The following is an 18,424-nucleotide window of genomic DNA, read 5'->3' as shown; positions in this document are numbered from 1 at the left end:
GATCGACTGGGCCTGTATTCACTGGAGTTTAGAAGGATGAGAGGGAATCTCATGGAAACATATAAAATTCTGACGGGACTGGACAGGTTAGATGCAGCAAGAATGTTCCCGATGTTGGGGATGTCCAGAACCAGGGGACATAGTCTTAGGATAAGGGGTAAGCCATTTAGGACTGAGATGAGGAGGAACTTCTTCACTGAGTTGTTAACCTATGGAATTCCCTACTGCAGAGAGTTGTTGATGCCAGTTCATTGGATATATTCAAGAGGGAGTTAGATATGGCCCTTGCGGCTAAAGGGATCAAGGGGTATGGATAGAAAGCAGGAATGGGGTACCGAAGGAATGATCAGCCATGATCTTACTGAATGGTGGTGCAGGCCGGATGGCCTACTCCTGCACCTATTTTCTATGCTTCTATGTTTTTTTTCTGTTATCTACCTAAATAAACCTCATTTCCCCCTACCTAGCCATTAATAACCATCTCTCACGTTTTTTCTTAGTGGCATCTACGAGCTCATCATCACATCTGAGAGATCTATCTGGTGCTCCCTTGACCCCACTCCCACTAAACACTTCTTCCCCCATGCTAGCTGAAATTGTAAATGGTTTCCATCTTTTCAAAACTGCTGTCAACACCCAGTCCTCAAAAAAACCTATTCTCCTTGCTCTGCCCTCAATAACTTCACATCTCCAACCTACTATTTCTCCTCAACGTTTTTGAAATTGTTGTAGCCTCCCTAATCCATGCTTATCACTCTTGTAGTTCCCCTTGCTTGAATCCCGCAAACATGTTTCTGCCTCTCTATCAAAATGACACTAACCAAAGGCACAAAGGACATTCTCTGATTGATTGTGGTGAATAATTCCTCCTCGATTTCTCCACAGCCTTCGACGCAATTGATCTCTTATCCTCCGCCACGCTTCTTCTCTTGTCCAACTGAATGGAATTGCCCTCACTTTGTTCTGCTTTTGTCTATCTGATAATAGCTAGAGCTCTACCCACTGATCCTCCTTTGGGCCCCTTTCTCTTCCTCATCTTCTTGCTGCCCTTGGCAACATCAGCAGTTACCTTCAAGTCTGCTGACGACAGCCAATTCTTCTTCACCTTTTCTCGACCACTCCACTGCCTCTGCTGTTAGACTGCATGTCTGACATTCAGTCTTGGATGAGCCATACTTTCTTCCAACTAAACACTGGGTTCGTCCAGCTAAACACTGGGAAGGACCAAAGCTTTCATTTTTGACCTCCAGCACAAATTCCATGCACACACCACCAAGTCCATCCCCCTTACTGGCTATTGTCACACCAGATTGTTTGCATGCTCAGGATCCTGTTGAATCCCATATTCTTTCCATCACAGAGTACCTACTAACACCTCTTACATCACCCATCTCAATCCCTATCTCAGACCATCTGCTATTGATACTCTGTTTCATGCTTTTGTCACCTCCTTGCTTGTTTATTCCAATGAGCTCTTGACCAACCTTCCACCTGCGTAACCTTGAGACAATCCAAAACTGCTGCCTGTATCCTATCCCGCACCAAGCCCTGCTTGCCCATCACCTCGGTCCTTAGTGACCTGCATTGAAGCTACATCTCCCAGTATGTCAAATTTTAAATCCCTGCCCCTCGCTATCTCTAACTTTTCCCCACCTCCACCCCACCCCATGTATTCCATTCCTCTGAATCTACCGTCTTGTACATTTAGATTCAGATGATGTGATTTAAGGGGTCATCTGAATCACTTGAATAGTTTACTGCCTTGTGACACACTCCAGCTTAGGCAGTTTATTATGCAGCTCATTCCTAATCATCTGTTTTGTGTTTGAGTTGGATAATTTCCTTGGCAATAGTACACTGATTCAGCCACAGACACTGCTTTCTGTTCAACCAAAGCTTTGCAATTGTAGGAAAGATTACTTTGAATTGCAGGGCAAGGTGTATTGTATTGAATTATCACATGATCTTTAAATTACAAAGAAAGATAGCTGTGTGCTTATTGGGGTCTGTCATTGGCATCTTTATGCCTATTTTAGACCTGTTGGTTAGAACTGACGTAGAAGCAGATATTTTAGTAGAACTTGCTTTTCTAATGAATTTCAGATCCTGTCTATACATGAATGGTGACTGGTATCCATTCTACTTTCTACTCAATGTCATATTGTGGAAAGTTCCAATATCTCATCCAGCAGTTCCGAAGCAAACAAAAAGGAAAGAGTGTGACCAGGAATTGTAGAGATGTCTCCCTTTTATGTTTTGTTTAATAACCTACCGCATTTGAGACAAATCAGTCGGCTGTACATTTTTTTAAAAGGTTAATTATGGGAGGCTAAAGTTCTAGAAATTGTGGGACTAATTCTTGTTTGCTATAAAAACCTGTTATTAATTTGCTAATTACTTGTGTATTACAGTTGTCCTAATTTAATAAATCTTGACTTGGATGTGAGTGGGTGAAGTATTATAAATGGAAACATTTCTTTGGAGGTTTATTTTTGTGAGGAGGAAAACCACTGAAGTAAATCAAGTCAGTACTGCAGAAAGAACTGTCATTTATGTAACATCTTTCATGACCTCCGCTCATCCCTAAGCGCTTCACAGCCAGTGAAGTACTTTGAAAGTGTAGTCACTGTTATAATGCAGCCAGTTTGCACACAGTAAGGTTCCACAAACAACAATGAGATCAGATAATCTGTTTTTATTGGTGTTTGAGGGATAATTGTTGGCCATGACACTAGAGATCTCCACTGCAGTTCTCCATGGGACCTTGTCTATGTGAAAGGGCAGATGTGACCTTGGATTAACATCTCATTCGAAAGATGGTGCATCCAACAGTGCAGCACTCCCTCAGTACTGCACTGAAATGTCAAGATAGATTACATGTTCAAGTCTCTAAAGTAGGACTTGAACCCATGATCTTCTGACTCATGAGAATGCTACCACTGAACCAAGACTGACACGTCAAATATTGGAGCACAGCATAATGAAAAGCTAAGCTCTACTATTTTTTTACTTAACCTCTGCCCACAATCTTAGTGTGTTGATTTGCGTGTCCTTGTGACCCATATCTGCAACATTGTGAACTGATTTAAACAGTCTGTTAATTCCTTGAATGTTGAATCTGGAGTCTGCTCTTAAGATATACTGTTGGATTTGGTGGAGCTAGGAATGTTGTAGTTCAACAATAAAAAGAGAGGGCTTGTAGGCATTTGACAAGGTTCAGCACATGAGGTTTTTGAAAGAAATTAAGGTGTACCAAATTAGGCATATTTAACTAACTGGATCGAAAGCTGTCTCAGCTAAATAAAACCAAAAATGGAAAGGATTGCAGCCATAATGGGGGAGGGTGTAGAGTGCAAACAGTGACCAATGGAATTCTGTAAGGCTTTGATTTTGGCTCACCATTAGTTTACAGTATTCAGAAATTATATGGAAGAGAATGCTGTCATTTTCTGTTGACCTGGAGAACATTGAGAGAGATCTGGACCAATTAAATCAATAAAATAAAGAATTGCAGATGCATTTTGTTTTTCTCGCCTTGCCCTACCCTCAAGTTGGTTCCATAATGGTGGTGGCTACCCGATATTTGTCAAAATAGTAATTCTTTATATATGAGCCAGAATTTTGGGTGTTAGTAGGCTACTCAACTGTGGGACCATCATAACCGAGCCTAGCTTTGTCCTCATCTAGCATCCATATGGCATCCATATGTGCACCATCAGGAGCAGGAGTTTTGGCCGACATTATTTTTTTTCTCCCTATCCCAGGGTCATTTGTGCACTGAGACCAATTGTAGCACCCCCACGGCTGCCCAAGTTGTGATCGACTAACTCAGTAAAGACAAGGGACCGGACCTGGGACCCTACCAAGCAATGCATTTACCCACTGAGCCATTTGGGAGCTGCAGATGGATTTTAATATGGATAAAAGTAAGTTAATACACATTGGTACATCAAACATGAATGCACTGCATTGGTGTCCATTACCAAAGGTGTAAATGGAAAAAGATTTGCTTGTCACAATTCACAAAGTATACAAATAATGTAAAGCTGATTCCAGGAAGGCCAATTAAGTATGTTTGCACTTTAACACTTGATAAGTCAAAATAGGTTATTTATAAAGCTTTGCAACATATATTTAGATGACATTTAGAATACAATGTGATTTAGAGCACCCTGCATTCAAAAGTACATTATATATTGGAAAAATAAAATGAAGAAATACAAAGATTGGAGTTTTAGGTTTTGAAGGGAGGCTCACAAAATACAACTGATTTTCACTAGAGAAAAGATTGAATTGGAACATGGCTCTGCTCTTTCAAGTGCTGATGGCTAGGATACTGTAGGTGTTGGTAAGTTATTTACCTGTTTGTAGAATGAGGGGACATAGTATAGAATTGATAAAGCTCAGGCAAGATGGGAGATTAGAAAAATATCATTGCTCCATTCCAATATTGTACAGTAGGAGCAGGGTTGGTATTTATTTGTTTAAGAATACAAATGATGGTTATAAGCACTGATTAATATGCTGTATAATTCTTTTTTTGGTACCTTTTTATAAAGTCACTACTGATACTGCTGTGGCAAGTTATTATGATAGATCACAAATCTACATAAGAATAAGCATAGATGTAGATTATCAAATGTATTTTGGAACACTGGTTCTTTTGCTGCACGGACTATGGAAATTAAATTTTTTTGGAATGTAACTGAATAGGTTGAATTGTGTAGATTGTACTGTTAGATCCATTTAAAGTCTTTCCCACACTTTGAAAACAATTACTTTTCTTAGAATCTGTAAATTGAGGAGAACCCATGATGGTGGAATTATGCATGGCCTTTTGGAAGGAGCAGATATTTTTGGGCAAAGCAACTTTTTCTTCATTGCACATTTGCTACTTTTTTTGTATTTACTGACCTGCACTTGCACAGCACACAACCATTTTATCGAACACTTCAAAATGTAACTTTTGTAGTAAGTTGCTATCACAACCCAAGAACAAGATTAAAGGAAGGGTTATCCACATGGCATTGTTTACTGAATGTGCATTAATGAAACTCGATCAACAAGGTAGCATTGCCTTCAGAATTGTACCATGTAATGAGCTAATCTGGGAATTAATTTGCCAATGCTTAGTGTATAACCTCTGTTTGCATACAACTAATAAGTAAAGGGTTCAGAAGCATTATGGCAACATAGCGCAGGCACTTTATAATTTTTATTTTATTTATTCAGTCACCACAGCTGTGATCATGAGAGAAAGCAAGACCAAAACTTGATCGTGCAATAGAGCTGTATCAGACAGTACCATTGAGTGAAAGATGACCCATTCTTTGCTCCACTGAGTCCTCACTTTCAGCCATGCTATTTTCATGAGAGCAAATTGGATCAGTCTCCTTTTGGATGGCCCATGCACACTAACAAGTTTGATTTTTGACTCCAAATATGTATGCAACAAAAATCCATTTATTGTGTTCGATAAAGTCCAGCCACACACACACGCATGAACAATGCTGTTGCATGTTTGCTTTCCCCGGGTAAAGATGTAAACTTTGTTGTTCCTTTCCAATCCTGATTTTCTCTACAACTTCTTAAAAGTTTGAGATCATTGCTGATTGATTATGGCATGACCAGTGTTATTGTGTACAAAACCCCCAGCAAGGGTGTATTCCTACAAATCAACATGCCAACTTGTTTTATGCTGTCCAATGTTCCATTTGTTATTTCAAGACTGTCTTGACTAACTGTTTTCCAGTGAGGCCATGGAAACAAGTCAAGGGACACACCTGCACTTTCTGCAAACAATAAAAGCAGAGTGTCAGCTAAATTGTACTCTGACGCATCAAATGCTTTGGAATGAACAACTTTTAACCATTTCATTCAGTTAAAAAGAAAGCAAAAACTTTGATTATAGATTAAACCAAATCCTAATCTTACATATACATGTATACATCACTAAGGTACCTTACAGCACCATGTAGGGTGGATGAAGAATAGCATTGGCATTGATGCTTGGAAATTCATTTGTCAATGATTTAGTATATAGCTAAAGGGACTGGGTGTGGTGAAAGAAGCAACAGCCTCAAAGAGAAAAGTCCACTTATTAGGGGGTGGAGCTATACATTTTTCCTATTAAAGTTGATACCGCGACAATTCCATCGTCATTTACAGCTGAAGGTGGGAATCCATTCCATAAGTCAACAGCTCCCAAATATGAAGTTATTTCTTCAGTTAAATTTAGTTTGTGTTCTTTGACTTTTAGTTTTTGGCTTTCTGCTGGGCAGTAGCACCAGTGGAAGTGATGTGGGGCAGGCACTTGCAGTGGCCCAAGCAATGGCCCTAAGGCTCTGGCTTCATTGCCATACAGGAGATGGGGTTCTCAGCCTCTTGTCAGGGAGGATAAAGATGCACTTCAGTATTTTGTTTAGATGTATCAAAAGAATGTTGCATGCAAACAAAGGTTAACTCTGGTATCACACTTCAAACCTACTTGAACTAAAATGAAAACAGAATGTTGGAAATGTAGAGCGAGTCGATCAACATCTGAAAAAGAAAGCAAGGTTAGTGTTTGGGTGAAGTGAATGGTCATATCTAAAACACTAACTATTCTGTTTCAGAAGCTGGCTTTCTGTGCAATTTTAGTTTTTTAATTTCAGATTTCCAATATTTTGTATTTTTAATTTCACCCATGTTGGCAGTCCTGGAAACTGTAGCTAGATTGATGAATCTTCTGGTAAGCTTCGAATCAAAGATAGTCAGATATGAACTTGGCAAAGCAAATTAGCTAGCCGGTTAATGAATATTTCAAATAGGCCTTGGGTTATGGTGTGTTTAAGTTTGGACTTCTATAAATAAACAGCCAAATCACAATTATAAATTGATTCCATACTGCTCTTGGTTAAGATATTGTTGGGAAGCAGTTATACTACATAATGTGCAGAGCTCCACTTGCTGGCTTCTGAATGCAGCTTAAATTTTAACGGAGAGTGATTATTAATGTCTGCGGACTGCTGCATTAAAACAATTCAAACGTTTTACACTGCCAATGATTCTGCATCTTGCTGGTAGACTTGTGCCTGTTATATTTGCAGTGGTCTACAATCCTGTCAAATTTCTGCATTGCATTTATGCAGTGTTATGTCAGTATGCATCCAAAATCACTGCATTAGGCAAAAGGGTGAGTATAATTTGAAAATTAAATGTTTAACCAGCCCTGTGCTTTTCAGAATACTAAATTATATTAGCCTGACATCAGTAGTGGGGAATATGTTGGAATCAGTTATTAAAGATGAAATAACAGCGCATTTGGAAAGCAGTGATAGGATCGGACCAAGTCAACATGGATTTATGAAAGGGAAATCATGCTTGACGAATCTTCTGGAATTTTTTGAGGATGTAACTAGTAGAGTGGACAAGGGAGAGCCAGTGGATGTGGTGTATTTGGACTTTCAAAATGCTTTTGACAAGGTCCCACACAGAGATTGGTGTGCAAAATTAAAGTACATGGTATTGGGGGTAATGTACTAATGTAGATAGAGAACTGGTTGGCAGACAGGAAGCAGAGAGTTGGGATAAACTGGTCCTTTTCAGAATGGCAGGCAGTGACTAGTGGAGTGCTGCAGGGTTCATTGCTGGGTCCTCAGCTATTTACAATATACATTAATGATTTAAATGAAGGAATTGAGTGTAATATCTCCAAGTTTGTAGATGACACTAAACTGGGTGGCGCTGTGAGGAGGACACTAAGAGGCTGCAGGGTGACTTGGACAGGTTAGGTGAGTGGGCAAGTGCATGGCAGATGCAGTATAATGTGGATAAATGTGAGGTTATCCACTTTGGGGGCAAAAACACGAAGGCAGAATATTATCTGAATGGCGGCAGATTAGGAAAAGGGGAGGTGCAACGAGACCTGGGTATCATGGTACATCAGTCATTGAAAGTTGGCATGGAGGTACAGCAGGCGGTGAAGAAGCTAAATGGCATGTTGGCCTTCATAGCTCGGGGTTTTGAGTATAGGAGCAGGGAGGTCTTACTGCAATTGTACAGGGCCTTGGTAAGGCCTCACCTGGAATATTGTGTTCAGTTTTGGCCTCCTAATCTGAGGAAGGACGTTATTGCTATTGAGGGAGTGCAGCGAAGGTTCACCAAACTGATTCCCGGGATGGCTGGACTGACCTATGAGGAGAGACTGGATCGACTGGGCCTTTATTCATTGGAGTTTAGAAGGATGAGGGGATCTCATAGAAACATATAAAATTTTGACGGGACTGGGCAGGTTGGATGCGAGTAGAATGTTCCCAATGTTGGGGAAGTCCAGAACCAGGGGACACAGTCTAAGGATAAGGGGTAAGCCATTTAGGACTGAGATGAGGAGAAACTTCTTCACTCAGAGTTGTTAACCTGTGGAATTCCCTACCGCAGAGAGTTGTTGATGCCAGTTCGTTGGATATATTCAAGAGGGAGTTAGATTTGGCCCTTACGGCTAAAGAGATCAAGGGGTTTGGAGAGAAAGCAGGAAAGGTGTACTGAGGGAATGATCAGCCATGATCTTCTTGAATGGTAGTGCAGGCTCGAAGGGCCGAATGGCCTACTCCACCTATTTTCTATTTCTATATTCAGTTTGGGCTTCTTCCCTCCCCACCCCCCCCCCGCCCTTCCATAGCAGTTAAATGAATTGAGTGGGTGGCATAGGGTACATTGCACCAAGCATACTGTCTGTTGGATCCCCTTGGCAATTTTTGTTTTAACCTGTCTGACTTGAATTTAACTGGTTACAGAGCAGAGATTCTCCCCTCCCAGATATCTAAAGTAAATTTATAATTTATTGGGAGATGGCTCTGTGCATGTTGTATCCAGGATTGTATGCAGAATTCTCTCGAAAATAAAGCAGTTAAGTTCCAACCAGGATCCAAACAACATAAAAATAGTTCTGCCTGGCTGAACCCAAACTGTGACTATACATCTAAGTGCAGTATAAATGCACCCTTAATCCAGTTCCTAGTAGATCCACAGCATAAAAGCTAGGCAGGACTGTTCAAGAATACACAGAAATAACTGATGAATACACACATTGGCCCCAGGTTTCGCCATGATTTGCTCCTGATTTTTAGGAGCAACTGGTGTAGAACGGAGTATCTTTAGAAATCGGAATTCTCGCCATTTAGTTTGCTCCAGTTCTAGTCAGTTAGAACAGATTCACTTTGGAACAGAATTTTTTTTTCAAAAGGGAGCGTGTCCAGCCATTTATGCCTGTTTTCAAAGTTTTGTCAGTGAAAACTTACTCCAAACTAACTTAGAATGGAGTAAGTGAAGATTTTTGTACGCTCGAAAAAACCTTGTCTTCACTTTAGAAAATCAGGCATAGGTTACAAATCAGGTGTAGGGAATGGGGGTGGGGGTTTAAAGGGAAGTTTACAAACATTAAACACTTCAGTTTTACTAATAAAGAGCCATCATCAATAATAAATGAGAAAAACATCAATAAATCAACCAATAAATCAATCAAAAAAAATTAATTAATTTTTTTTTAAAAGCAATAAATAAAACATTTTCTACTTACCGACTGCAGCACCGGGAGCCCTCCAACAGCGTGCTGGGATGCCCCCCCAGTGTGTCTCTGTCAGTGTCTCTATCTCTCTGTCTGTCTGTGTGTGTCTCTCATTGTCTGTCTGTCTGTCTGTCAGTGTCTGTGTTTCTGACAGCGAGGGGAGGAGGAGAAGGAGGGGGGGGGGGAAGAAGGAGAAGGAGGGTGGGGGGGGAAGAAGGAGAAGGAGGGGGGGGGGAAGAAGGAGAAGGAGGGGGGGGGAAGAAGGAGAAGGAGGGGGGGGGGAGAAGGAGGGGGGGGGGAGAAGGAGGGGGGGGGGAAGAAGGAGAAGGAGGGGGGGGGAAGAAGGAGAAGGAGGGGGGGGAGGAGAAGGAGGGGGGGGGGAAGAAGGAGAAGGAGGGGGGGGGAAGAAGGAGAAGGAGGGGGGGGGAAGAAGGAGAAGGAGGGGGGGGGGAAGAAGGAGGGGGGGGGGAAGAAGGAGAAGGAGGGGGGGGGAAGAAGGAGGGGGGGGGGGAAGAAGGAGAAGGAGAAGGAGGGGGGGGAAGAAGAAGGAGAAGGAGGGGGGGAAGAAGGAGAAGGAGGGGGTGGAAGGAGGAGAAGGAGGGGGGGGAAGGAGAAGGAGAAGGAGGGGGTGGAAGGAGAAGGAGGGGGGGGGGAGGAAAAGGAGAAGGGGGGGGGAGGAAGAGAAGGGGTGGGGGGGTGGGGAGAAGGGGGAGGGAGGCTGAACGGGCCGGGCCCGAGACTTCGGGCCGGGCCTGGCCCTAGCACCAGATTTACAGGTAGGTGGCGTCGGGGGGCTGGTGGGAGGGAGGTCTGTTCGGTTCGGGTCGGGGGGGGGGGGAGGGGGGGGAGAGAGGGAGGTCAGGTCGGGTGGTGGGGAGAGGGGTCGGGTTCGGTCCTGGGGTGGGGTGGGGGCGTGAGTGGGGTCCGGTCCGGTCCGGGGGGGGGGGCGGCGGGAAGCGGGAGCTGGCCGTGGGAGGAGCCTTATTCACGCAGCCCCAGTGAGGCCATTGGGCCAGGGCTAGGGGCTGCGTGCTTCGGCCCCTCCCACACAGTTTTGAGCGCCTGGAGCTACTGCACATGCGCGCCCACTGTAGCGTGCATGTGCAGAGGTCCCGGCACTGTTTTCAGTGCAGAGACCTAACTCCGCCCCCCACTGCTCGTGCTGCGCATCGCCGAGCTGCAAAAGACCTGCAGGGAGCCGGAGAATCTGGAAGTTTTTTTTAGGCGCACTTTGTGGTGCGTAAAAGGGCGTCCAGGTCGGGACTGCGGCGTTCTAGGCGCGGCTCGAAACTTGGGCCCTATGTACTGGCATAGTTGGGAAAGTTTGGGTTAAGATGCAGTTAGAGAAGAAGGATTTTAAGTTATTTTCAACTTGTGCAAACCTGGCAGTATTTGATGGCTGGTAAAAAGTCAACACTAATAATGCCATTTGAAGTTTAAAAGCTTTATTTGTGTACAAAAATGATGTGTGATTGGTGTAAAGACTGTTAATATGCTAACTGCAATGTTGGGTAGTTTCTTATGATCCTATGTTTGCCATGAAAGTATTTTTTTAATGTTCCTAGGTACAATCTCGTCTCTGAAGCCTTGGATCTTTTATTAGTCCAAAGAGAATTGTGATCAAGTTTTCCCGCATTGTCATAACGGGATTTTCAGGGAAATCTTGATGGCTGATTGGCTGTTTTGTTCTGTGCTGCCTCGTGTTTTTATTAAAAGATAACTGGAGCATATGAGAAGTTCTTGTCATTCATAGACATACACTTGGAATTGTCTTTAAAGAAATTCACATGAAGTATAAGATTTATGCAGATAAAGTGTTAAGTTGATTTGTCCAGCACCATTTATGCAGGTTCAAACCTAGACTGGCTGTAACTTCAAATTGCGAGTCTTGGTTGTGTGTTGAGTTTTACTCATTTTCAGTCATGTTACTTCTTGTTCAGACTTTCATCTTTGGTAGTAGAGATGCAAAATATTCTTCCCGTGTCTAATGGTGCTTCTTCATTGCTAATTTTGTAGCATCATTAATAGTACTTCTGACTGGTTCTATGGATGAACAGCCCACTCTCTCAGCTGCCTGTAGTTTGTGTACTCACATCTGTGCAGAGATGTGAATGCATGGAACAAAGAATTGGAACCCAGTGTTTATATTGAGGAATGCTTCCCTGTTTGGATGTGAGCCTGATAGAGACTTAATTTCAAAGCACTACTTCTTTTGATAACTTTAAATTTGGATTGACCCGGATGCAGATGAAGTGATATGTTGATTTGTACAGCACCAGTCCTGATCCTGTTTATGATGTTTCTTCCAAATGCAGTGTCATTAAAATGATTCCTATCCACATTTTTGTTTGGTTTATCAGTTTTCAATTCCTGCTTACTCCTGTAAACTTTTTTTTCCAGACATTTCTAAACCCAAGCACAGGCAATCTGTTAAACGGAAACGAACAGCAGATAAATCCACAAGCACTAGTGATCCTGTCATTGAGGATGACCATGTCCAGGTGAAATGAGATTAATACAGCAACTTTTTTCTTTGAACATTGCTATTAATGTAGTGGTAAAGATTAAATCATGAGGAATCATTCACTGTATGTTCTTCCAAATAAACAGTCAGTTTGATAAATTAATTTTCATTTGCACATTTTTAACTGTGCAGTTACAAAAAGAGCTCTTGTTTTTTATGCCGGTTTTCTTGGCTACATGGCCATTTCTCATGTGTGAGCCTTAACAGTGTCAGCAGGCTATGTGATCGTATGGGGAATCACATTCTTCACCAGTCTCCATGCACACTTCCAAAAGGAGATGCTGGATAGTAATCAGGAATAAGAGCCAATTTTCCCCCCCTTTTTTCTCCTTGTACCCAGGGCAATGAAAGCAATTTCAGCACCCATGCTGGCACTTTGGATGAGATTAGCTGATTCAGCACAGACCTGGAATCTTCCTATGCTGTATAGCTCAGCTACTTCTTGAACTGTTGAACAAGCTATATATTGCTCAAACTGATCTTTTTATTTTGTCGTCTATGGTGTGCATAGCCTCCCAAAGTCTGTTAAATTGCTTTTTTTTTTAAATACATTTTTAATTTAAGAAACATCGGTTCCATTACTACCTTCCTAAATAATTAACATGCACTATGTATTGCAGGTTCTTAATCTGAAATCCAAAAATTTGGTTGGGATTACACTTACAAATTGTGGAATTACAGATTTGGTACTCCGAGATTGTCCCAAAATGATGTTCATCCATGGTAAGTACTTGAATTAAAGTTCACCATATCAATACATTGGGAAAGGTTTTGTACATCATGTGCATGTAAACTGTTTAACATAGTGAAACCATTTTGGATGAGGGTATTTTTCACTCAGAAATGGGAAAGCAACTGAAGGCATAGTTTGATGTACATGCCAATGTACATAATTTAAAAAAAAACCTGACACGCAACTTCAAAATGGCTGATAACATCGTACAAGTGGAGCACAGTATTAAATAATTGCTATGAAATCATTATCACTGGTTCAATATGATAGTTCCTACCAAACAGCATTGTGGGGGTACCGTACACGGTATTATAGAATGCACAGTATAGAAACCCAACTGGTCTACTCTGGTGTATATGCTCCACACGAGGCTTCTCCCACCCTATCAACATATATTTTGATTCCCTTTTCCCTCGTACTTATCTAGCTTCCCTTTGAATGCATCTGTGTTCTTCACCTTGACTACTATGTGACAAGTTCCACATTGTGAGACAAGAAGTTTCTCACGAATTCCTTTATAGGATTTATTAGTGACTATTTATGGTACTGCATGAATTGCAGTTATACAAGAATACTCACCAGCACCTTTTCTAGGAAAAACAGATGGGCAATCTGGCCTCACCAGTGATGTCCATATGCCAAGAATGATTTTATAGAAGATCTCATGGGGAGGTTCTTGGCCTCTGCTCTGTAGTCCTCAACCGCACAACCACATTTGAGAACTAAAGCAGTATAGAGTCTGGTAGTATAATGGGTTAAAGTCCCTTGCAGAGACTTGAGCACATAATCTAGGCTGACACTTCAGTGTAGTACTGAAAGAGTGTTGCACTATGCTGTCTTCCCCCTCAGATGAAAGTAAAAGATCTCATGGCACTATTCAAAGAAGAGCAGGGGGGTTTTCTGGTGTCCTATCCAGCATTTATCCCTCGACCAGCACCACTTACAGATTATCTGGTTATTTATCTCATTGATGATTGTGGGACGTTTGTGTGTAAATTAGCTGCTGCATTTGCATACATAAGTGACCACACTTCAAACATGCTTGATTGGCAGAGTGCTTTGGGATGTCCTGATGTGGGGAAAGGTGCTTTTTTTTTTAGTACAGTAAAACAAGTACCATTTACTAAGGATTTGATCTCTCTTGAAATGTTAATGTTCACTGCATTTTGCAGTTGTGTGTCATGGTGCCCTTTTGATATTCTATTCCCTGGGTCACATTGTGCCGATGCTTTCATTTATTAGTCTGACATGTCAGATATTTAAATGGCGCAGAAATTGATTAAAAAATTCTTGGGTTAGGTTTTTTTTAATTCATTCCAGCATTTATTGCCCATCCCTAACCCCCTCCCCCCCCTTGAGAGGGTGGTGGTGAGCCAAAGCCTTGAACAACTGCAGTACTTATGGAGAAGGTACTCCCATAGTGCTGCTAGGGAGGGAGTTCCAGGATTTTGACCCAGCGACGATGAAGGAACAGCAATATATTTTCAAGTCAGGATGGTGTGTAACTTGGAGGGGAGCTTGCAGGTGATGGTGCTCCCATATGCCTGCTGCCCTTGTTCTTTGAGGTGGTAGGGGTCATGGTTTGGGAGGTGCTGCCAAAGAAGCTGTGGCAAGTTGCTGCAACATGTACCATATACATGATACACACTAGCCATGGTAGAGGGAGTGAAAATTGAAGGTGGTGGATGGGGTGCCAATCAAGCAGGCTGCTTTGCCCTGGGTGGTGTCGAGTTTCTTGAGTGTTGTTGGAGCTGCACTCATCCAGGCAAGTAGAGAGTATTCCATCACATTCCTGACTTGTGCCTTGTAGATGGTGGAAAGGCTTTTGGGAGTCAGAAGGTGAGACACTCGCCGCAGAATACACAGCCTCTGACCCGCTCTTGATGCCATAGTATTTATGTGGCTGGTCCAGTTAAGTTTCTGGCCAATGCCCCCCCCCCCCAGGATGTTGATGATTGGGGATTCGGTGATGGTAATGCCATTGAATATCATGGGGAGGTGGTTAGACTCTCGCTTGTTGGGAGATGGTTATTACCTGGTACTTGTGTGGTGCGAATGTTACTTGCCACTTTTCAGTCCAAGCCTGAATGTCATCCAGGTCTTGCTGCATGCGGGCATGGACTGCTTCATTTTCTGAGGAGTTGAGAATGAAACTGAACACTGCAATCATCAGCGAATATCCCCATTTCTGGCCTTATGATAGATGGAAGGTCATTGATGTAGCAGCTTAAGATGTCCTAGGACACTACCCTGAGGAACTCCTGCAGCGATGTCCTGGGGCTGGGACCCCCAACAACCACAACCATCTTCCTTTATGCTGGGTATGACTCCAGTCAGTGGAGAGTTTTTTTCCCTCCAATTCCCATTGACTTCAATTTTACTAGGGCTCCTTGATGCCACACTCAGGTCAAATGCTGCCTTGATGTCAAGGGCAATCGCTCTCACTTCATCTCTGGAATTCAGCTCTTTTGTCTATGTTTGGACCAAGGCTGTAATGAGATCTGGAGCCGAGTGGTCTTGGCGAAACCCAAACTGAGCATCGGTGAGCAGGTTATTGGTGGGTAAGTGCAGCTTGGTAGCACTGTTGACGACACCTTCCATTACTTTGCTGCTGATTGAGAGTAGACTGATGGGGTGGTAATTGGTTGGATTGGATTTGTCCTACTTTTTGTGGGCAGGACATACCTGGGCAGTTTTCCACATTGTCTGGTAGATGCCACTGTTGTAGCTGTACTGGAACAGCTTGGCTAGAGGCACGGCTAGTTCTGGAGCACAAATCTTCAACACGACATCTGGGATGTTGTCAGGTCCCATAACCTTTGCTGTGTCCAGTGTGCTCTGATGTTTCTTTATCACGTGGAGTGAATCGAATTGGCTGAAGACTAGCTTCTGTGATGGTGGGGATGTCAGGAGGAGGCCAATATGGATCATCCACTTGGCACTTCTGGCTGAGGATGGTTGCAAACGGTTCAGCCTTGTCTTTTGCATTCACGTACTGGGCTCCGTTATCATTATGGATGGAGATATTCATGGAGCCACCTCCTCCTGTTAGTTTAATTGTCCACCACCATTCACAACTGGATGTGGCAGGATGCAGAGCTTTGATCTGATCATTGATCGTGGGATCATTTACCTCTGTTTATAGTATGCTGCTTCCGCTGTTTAGCATGCATGTTGTCTAGGTTGCAGCTTCCCCAGGTTTGTACCTCATTTTTAGGTACATCTGGTGCTGCTCCTGGCATGCTCTTCTGCACTCTTCATTGAACTAGAGTTGGTCCCCTGCCTTGATGGTAATGGTAGAGTGAGGGATATGCCGGGTCATGAGATTGCAGATTGTGGTGGAATACAATTCTGCTGCTAATGGCCCACAGCGCCTCATGGATGCCCAGTTTTGAGCTGCGAGATCTGTTCTGAGTCTATCCCATTTAGCATGATGGTAGTGCCACACAACACGATGGAGGGTGTCCTCCGTATGAAGACCGACTTTGTCTGCGCAAGGAACAGCGCACTAATCACTGCTGCCAATGCTGTCATTAACAGATGCATCTGCGACCGATTGCTGAGGACGAGGTCAAGTAGGTTTTTCCCTTGAGTTGGTTTTCACAGCACCTGCTACAGGCCCAGTCCAGCAGCTGTATCCTTCAGGGCTCGGTCAGTGGTGGTGCTACCAAGCCACTCTTTGTGATGGACATTGAAGTCCCCCAGGCAAAGTACATTCTGTGCCCTTGTTACCCACAGTGCTTCTTCCAAATGGTGTTCAACATGAAGGAATACTGATTCATCAGCTGAAAGAGAGCGGTAGGTGGTAATCAGCAGAAGGTTTTCTTGGCCTGAAGCCATGAGACTTCATGGGGTCTGGAGTCAGTGTTGGGGACTCCCAGGGCCTCTCCATCCCAACTGTATACCACTTTGCCGCCACCCCTAGTGGGTCTGTCCTGCTGGTGGGACAGGACATAACCAGGTTTGGTGATGGAGGATTCTGGGACATTGGCTGAAAGGTATGATTCTGTGAGTACGACTATCAGGCTTGCCTGGTCTGTGGGACAGCTCTCTCAATTTCCCAAATGTTGGTGAGGAGGACTTTGCAGGGTCGACTTGGCTGGGTGTGCCATTGTCGTGTCCAAAGCCGGTGCTACGGTCGATGCTGGGTGGTCAGTCCGGTTTTATTCTTATTGCTGTTTCTTGTAGCGGTTTGTTACAACCGAGTGGCTTGCTAGACATTACTCTGGGTCTGTAGTCACATATAAGCCAGACCAAGTAAAGACGGCATATTTCCTTTCCTAAAGGGCATTAGTGAACGAGATGGGATTTACAGCTAATGATTCTGCTTGAAAATGGTTGTACAGGTGCAGCGTCCAGAATTTGGGACCGAGGCTGTTCCGGGTTCTGCGTTTTTCCGGACTTTGGATCGTCTTTCTGATGTCAGCGAATCCAGAAACACCCGAGCCCAGGTCTGGATATTTCCGGATTTTGGAACGTCAGGAAGGTGGGTCGCCGCCGCCGCGGAGCTGTTCGGGCCGGCCGGTGAGGAGGCCCTGAGGTAAGGGCAGCAGCGGTGAACGGGGCCAGACGAGCGGGGTAAGGTCGGCGGGTCGGGATTCTGGACAACCCTGCCACTGATCGGTCCAGAACATTCCGGATTCCGGAACTCTGGATTTTGGACGCTGCATCTGTAGAAGCCTTCCGCTCCAAGACAAGTATACTTTAAATGAAAGAGCCACTTTCACAATGAATGAAGATTGGACTTTTAACATCGTGAGACATTTTTCAGGACTCGTAACTAGAGACCAAAAGTCAGCTGCTTCTAAAACATGGACATTGTTACCTAGTGTCTGAATATCTGCTCTGGTACTGAGGAAGGAACTTGTGTATAATGCCTTGATAAAGCAGGATTAAGTAATGGAAGTTAACACAAACCGGCAAAGGAGAAGCAAATATTGGGAAGACATGGAGATCTCAATCCCCAGCCTACATCTGTGAATACTACAAGCTAAAGAGAAACACTAGGGTCAGCAAGTGGCACGAAAGTCAGAACCAGCAAAACAATTTATTCGTTTTTTAATACATTACAACTTGCATCATGTGTCCATTGCACATTTCAGGCATTAATTATTAGTAAGGCAGTAGGGGTACTGCATACCAGTTAGTGATTTTGGTTCCAAAGGGTGGTACTTGCTCAAAGGGAGGTAAAGTCAGCAATTTGTTGAATTTGCCTCAAAATGCATTGCAATTCACTCTTCTGTGCATATGTGAAAAGAGAACTCTTAATGTGATGTAGTGCAGTTCTTAGAGCCACAAGAATTGAAAACTTGCACTGTGCAAGTCGTGGCCATGAAGGTCTAAACACTAAGCACTTGCTCAGAAAGAGTGTGTTTTTCAAAGAATAAAAGTAGTAGCAATGGCGCTAACTTGATATTGTCTAGCACCTTTCATGACCTCGCCTTACAGCCAATGAATTATTTTGAAATGTCGACATTGTTGTATGGAAACGCTGCAACCACTTTGCACTTGAGTAAGAGCACTAGTGAAGAAATTAAATTTGCCTCTATTTTAAAACCTTGCAGCCCGTGTAGGAATTAAGTCGCTGAAATTTCAATTTTTACGCAAGGAAGTAGCAACCTAG

General features: G+C 43.2%; 1 protein-coding gene across 7 annotated transcripts in view; it reads left to right on the top strand.

Moving 5' to 3' along the window:
• Positions 1 to 18,424, top strand: part of fbxo38 (F-box protein 38) — a 115,623-nt gene that overhangs the window by 85,109 nt on the left and 12,090 nt on the right. For 5 of the 7 annotated variants that reach the window (XM_070878461.1, XM_070878462.1, XM_070878458.1 and 2 more), the window contains exons 16-17: positions 11,945 to 12,045; positions 12,689 to 12,791. In XM_070878461.1, coding sequence (XP_070734562.1) covers positions 11,945 to 12,045; positions 12,689 to 12,791 — 204 coding nt within the window. Of the gene's footprint in view, positions 1 to 1,362; positions 1,496 to 1,729; positions 1,732 to 11,944; positions 12,046 to 12,688; positions 12,792 to 17,147; positions 17,304 to 18,424 lie in introns of those variants that run through there. The other 2 variants (XM_070878465.1, XM_070878463.1) reach the window with 2 other exon arrangements.

Source organism: Pristiophorus japonicus, chromosome 4, assembly GCF_044704955.1.
Source record: "Pristiophorus japonicus isolate sPriJap1 chromosome 4, sPriJap1.hap1, whole genome shotgun sequence".
Taxonomy (NCBI): Eukaryota; Metazoa; Chordata; class Chondrichthyes; family Pristiophoridae; genus Pristiophorus; species Pristiophorus japonicus.
Note: the sequence above shows the minus strand (reverse complement) of the source record. Positions and strands in the feature narration are given on the sequence as shown.